Source organism: Lytechinus variegatus, chromosome 10, assembly GCF_018143015.1.
Source record: "Lytechinus variegatus isolate NC3 chromosome 10, Lvar_3.0, whole genome shotgun sequence".
In the NCBI taxonomy this organism is placed as follows: Eukaryota; Metazoa; Echinodermata; class Echinoidea; order Temnopleuroida; family Toxopneustidae; genus Lytechinus; species Lytechinus variegatus.
In genome coordinates this window covers 16571948-16577947 of record NC_054749.1, presented here as the reverse complement: position 1 = coordinate 16577947, position 6000 = coordinate 16571948, and the positions used below count along the sequence as shown (strand labels likewise).

Genomic DNA, 6000 nt, shown 5'->3' with positions numbered 1-6000 from the left:
ACAAAACATTTGATTTTGTTTTATCATCCCCGCATATTTGACCCTAAACACGTATATTTTCCGAGCGAAATAGATACCCTTTTTTCAATATTTTTGTGTTTTTGACACCCTTATCACGTTACGTACGTAACATGCCCTATCTTGAAGAAGACATCCTTTTTACGTTTTTTTGGTCGCGCATGGTATCCACTCATCAATGTACATGTAAGTACCCCCCCAGACTTACTTGTACATGTAATAATCAATGAAATCAAGCATAAAAAAATCAGACAATGATTAATCACTAAGATTTGTGATACAGGGTCCTGGGGCATGTAACAATAAAGCTTAGCAATGGATTGCGAGGCTGATTTTTCTGATTTATCACATTCATAATCAATATGACCTGACCAATAAGCTTTGCGATACTAAGCCCTGGGGCCCCCTTACATAAAGGCTAGCGATTAATCGTCAAGTTGAAAGAACAATTCTGATTGGTTCCCAGTCAGTCCATCGAGTAAAACGATCATGCAACAATGATCTTGATAGGTCATTTTCATTTAGCAATTAATCGCTAACCTTTGTATTACGGGATCCAGGTCATGAGAATGAATAGTGAAAGAAACTGCCTCAAAGTGATTGTTGATTATAGTACACCCTTCGCTGTGAGTCACATGCACTGCACATGGAAATGCATGTACGGGACTACATACAGATGTTCCGCCCAAACATTTCAACTATTTTGGGGTCACATTCAAAATGTAAATGCTTCTAAAAAGCAATCTGTAGCAGGATTTTTAGTTGTTTTTTTTCACTCCAATATTCCTTCAAATTATAATCTGAAAAAACTTGAAAACAATTGTTTTCTTCTCTCCCACAACAGACGCTCCCCTAAACTACCACCATGAAGTTCAAAAGGTGATCAGAATGGGACACTTAGGTTGAAATATCAATTAGCACCAAGTATAAAAAGAAAAGGCACAAGCAACTCATCAAACGGCTTAATTATTCGTACAAATGGTAGTGGCCCTATGCTGACATCAATTTACACAAAACTCAATAAACAGTTCAAAATTGAGCCATTTTCATCTCATGATTATTCTTGCAATTGAATTCCCCCAAAATGCTACCTCATTTCAATAACATGGATAGAAAACAGAAATAAATCATGAATCTGATAATTGGTGATGTCAATTACTTTCCCAACGAGCAAGGTTTCTTCAAATACTACCATTCAGTACATATTGTACATGTATGTGTAATTAACTCAACTTTTTTGGTTGTGATTTAGTGTATGAAAAAAAAAATGGAAACTTAATGACACTACATGTACATTGGACCATCAGGGCAGAAGTGCAATTATTTGTTTTACTGTTAAATCTGAATAAATTAACAAATACATGTATCATCAGTTTCCAAGAATGCCTTAACTTTCATACGTGATAACCCACCCCTTTAGATCTCCATATGGTAAACTGATAACACTATTCTTTTGCCATGTCAAAATTGTGCCCTTGGTATACTGATGAATATGCCTTTCATATTGCTTTAATACATTTATACAGATTTTTTTTTCAACATGAAATATATCTAAAGGGGAAGTTCACTGAAATGTCAACTTTCCTTGAATGAGTGTGTATTAATTTACCCATAAACCCTTTGCAAACGATTGACAATCAAAAACTGCAGCATTAAGATTTTTCAGTTTTTTCCCCCTTTGATTGTTTTCACATGGTATCAACGATATTCACTGACCCCTTAAAGATTGCAGAATATTGAAACTAATTCAGACCTGTACAGGGAAGCTCAGCAACATTTTGAAGTGGTTAGACATGGTTGCAGATACCATCTGACTTAGTTCATAAATGTGAATTAGGTTATTAAACTAAAATATGACGGATTATCAAAAGCTTTCCAGTCAAACTCAAAAAATCAAAATCATTTCATGATGACTACGTCATTATGAATACATTTTGACAGTGATTTGTGATGTCACAAGTCTGTTTGCACATTATTGAATAAAGACATTTTGCAATATCTTTAATAAAGAAGATGTTAAAAAGAAGTAATAATTAAAAAAATTTCCAGCCCGGCAGAACAGCTCCTGTCTCCATATCGTTGGTTGCCAACTGACACTGTATACGCAATGTTCAATGTTGCTGAGCTTCCTTATTGAGAGCACGTCTGACAATTCTTGTTAAAAATAAGGATTAACTGAATCATCAAATATTGTACTTGAGTAAAATCCCATCAATCCTAACAAAAATTAAGCAGCAAAATTTTGTTTTACAAAAACTGTATTAGCATATAATCCCATTTGAAAAACTAGCATATTTATACATGTACGTTGTTTACATAAAAATATGTATACATACATTTGGTAAAGTAATGGTTTTCTAAGTCTCATCAACGCTCCGTTGATCTTTAAGAAACTTTTTATTTTAAATATTTGTCATTTGTCAATATTTGTCACTATTTGTCATGTGATCATGATGTGCAATTCTGATCTAAATGAATGACATGATTATTCCTTTTCCATCTCAGTCAAACTTTCATACATGATAACCCACCCCTTATGGATCTCCAAATGGTAAATTGATAACACCATGTCATGTCAATCTGTTATAGCATCATTCCCATTTTAAAAACTAATAGTATAATACATGTACACTGTATACCGGTACATAAAATGTGTATACATACATTTGGCAAAGTAATGGTTTTCTAAGTCTCATCCATGCACCGTTGATCTTTAAGAAATTTTTATTTTAAATATGGAGATCACACTCTTCGTCGTTATCATGATGTGCAATTCTGATCTACATGAATGACATGATAATTCCTTTTCCTTATCAGTTAAACTTGCGCTGACATGTAATAAGACTTTCATTTGTTTGTCTACTTTATAAATGCTCATATTAAATTGTACTTTTTATGAAGATAAATGTGTCAGGATTACAACAACTAAATGACATTTTAAATGAAATGGTATTTAATGGGGGGGGGGTCAAATAATATTTATATCAAAGATACCACGCATTTACTCTGAGTTTGACATCTCAAACATGTATATGACAGAAAGACATATGAGGAATTTCTACAAACTTCCGCAATTTCTCAGTGCACCTCTACATGTGTGATCTGGGCGCTGTTTCACAAACAGTGAAGTGGGACTTCATGATTAGGCACCAGCACACACATTATTCAAACACGCAACCTCACTGACAAATGATTACACAACAGTGTGCACCCACACTCGACTGGGAATTTGAGTGTGATTTTATGTCACATTCATTTTTCTTTTTTGGTGAAACAGCACCCTGATGAACATGTGCTGTTGATTGTTATTGTTTTCCTGTCAGCAGCGAATGAAGGCGGCTGCTTGGTCACTACGAGACATTGAAGGCAGGCTTGTGGGGGGGGGCTTCTAGTGCATGTGAGGATCTAACACTTTTACGTAGTTCTTGGGGAATATACCACTTCGGACTCCAGCGGCTGTTCTAATCTCACCCTTCCACCAGTCGTCGTGCTGCCTTGCTATTAGGGTGATTATCTCGTTCTGCTGGAAGGAGAGCTCCGATGGATCTTGCGAATCAAAGTTGTATAAGGCCTTGCACTTCTCGTACTGCAAGATAATATAAAATACATTACTTAACTCAAAACTAGATTGATACTCAACTGCACAGAGTCAAAGTTTATGCCTCCGCCATTGCCAGATCAATTGTTAAACTTTTACATTCTAAAAAGATTTCCTGACCTTGTGACCCCAAAGTCTACTCAGATCATCTCCATTATACATTCATACAAGAGTAAAGTATGAACTTGATCCCACAGATGGTTCTATCATCGCAAAACAAAAGAGGAAAAGAGTACTAAAATAGCACATACAAACATCAAAGGACAGACAAAAAATGATGAAATTTTTTTTTTGGAAAAACACAGTGATATATAAAGGTCATGTAAACACTGTACAACTGCATAAACAAATCCTTTGTATTGTTGTTGTACAACCTGCATTCATGAATCTTCAATATTGGCTATGACTATGCCAAAGACTTGGTGGTGTATGCAAACACACATACATGTATAGCAGAGTGGTTGAAGTCAACTGACATTTCTTCCAAGTAATGTTGACATTTGCAATGCCACACCGGTGAGGGACTTCCCCTTTCTCTGACTTGTTCATTTTGTTTGATTAGATAAATGTTAAAGGTGTGTTCAATGTCGGTTTCCAAATTTAAACGGCAACATGTATCGCGATTGAAAACATGACTAAAATACCCAGAAATGAGAAACGAAGTGTGTTTTCAATGTCCACTAGTTTGTAAACGCGATCAGCTAAAATTTACGACCTTGAGCATTGCGAATCCGATATTGAACACAATTGCGTTTTGAAACGTCTTTAAATTTGCTCTCGCAGTAAAAGCCTACACAAACGGTGCCACTAAAATCTTCAAATTAGGGTGGTACACTATTTTCAAATACTGAAATACATTTCTATGATGCAAATTCAGAAAATATTCTGAAGTAGACATTTTGAAGGAAATCATGTGAGTACATGAACGATAGTTGTGAGGGGAAGGGGGGTGGTATGAAAAGTGCGAGAAAAAAATTCTAGAGTCTTTGCTTTGCATACTTGTAACATAGCCAAGGTCAACAGGCAATCAGACATGTGATCAATTTTAGCAACTTAGGGCCATCTGCACCAGCCTGAGTTTTCAAATTAGCCTGCTATTTCTGATCCAGCAAATTATCCCGATCTGAACAATCTTGAGATTATTTGAAATGGAGACGCAATGATCCCGCTAATTCGCAGGTGCAGACGCACTCGGCATTATCAATTCATGGCGTCAGAATGAAATGCATCGATGCCTCGCTTGAGCAGGAATCGCTCTTTTTGCAATGGTGGAGACTGGGTTTCTTGAATCTCTAGATTAATCGCGAAGAGGGCCGATCGGGCCAAAATCTCAAGATTGAGCAAACTCGGCTGGTGCAGCACCACCTCTTGAGTCAAAATCTCATTGTAAATACTAATGGCAACTCAAGTTCTCTTCAATAATTCTTCATCGTTCAAAGCAAGCTATGTGTATTTGGCAATTTTCCCCTTTCTATGTGTATATACATTATTATCAGTTCCATGTATTTGGACAATGAGACATTTGCTGTACATGTAGTTTGAGATTTTATTTTTTGATTACATGCATTTCAATTTTTTAAGTGATGGCAAATACACAACAGATATACATTCATGCATGAATAAGCTGCAACAGAACTACAAAAGCAGACGAACCCGATTGTGGTCCTTTTTTACTATGACCTTTGGATAGCTCGGGGGTGTTTCATAATGAGCAAACAGATCAATTGAAATCAGAGAGGACTCATGCCAAAAATATTTGTAGATATTTCAACAAATTTCAACTATATTTTCTATATTTCTACATTCATCTTGATTTAGTGTTTTTTTAATGAACATAAAGTATAAAAATATCTAAGGAGGTTGGTAAATCTCGATTGTGATTTGCAACTTACGCTGTAAGCTAATTAATGAGAGAAACAACACACGCAAAAATTAAAATATGTCTTTATTTCAGGTCCAAATAAAAAAAAATTGTAATCACAATCAATTAAACATGTACATGTTCTAGTATCAAGCATCCAGCAGAACATTCTGAAATTATAACTCAAATTCCATATATTTAAATTGTTCATCATTGAATTTAATCTTCCTAAAATGATTTAACTCTGAGCTTGAATTAAGCTTCATTGAGCCTAGAGCCCTTCTAACTGGAAAGATTTTGATTGTGCAAGTTTAAAACAAAAACATATAAAGCAGAATTATTGCCAAATTGAAGAGAAGGTTGAATGATTTTAATAGACCTAAGAATAGCTCTGTATAATGTACATGCATTGCAGATAAGACATGGAAGTAAAAGGCAAAATATCTGTTACACACTCTACATGTACATACATAATGTAGCAATCAATATTTCGCTGTATTTTCTGAAACAATAGTTTGGTGCA

At 35.2% G+C, this 6000-nt stretch overlaps 1 protein-coding gene across 2 annotated transcripts in view; it reads right to left on the bottom strand.

Annotated features, from left to right (window-relative positions):
* Positions 1 to 497: 497 nt before the first annotated feature.
* LOC121422185 (growth factor receptor-bound protein 2-like) overlaps positions 498 to 6000 on the bottom strand; it is a 30247-nt gene continuing 24744 nt past the window's right edge. For both annotated transcript variants that reach the window (XM_041617074.1, XM_041617073.1), the window contains one exon: positions 498 to 3604. In XM_041617074.1, the coding sequence (XP_041473008.1) occupies positions 3407 to 3604 (198 nt within the window). In that variant the 3' untranslated portion in view covers positions 498 to 3406. The remainder of the gene's footprint in view (positions 3605 to 6000) is intronic.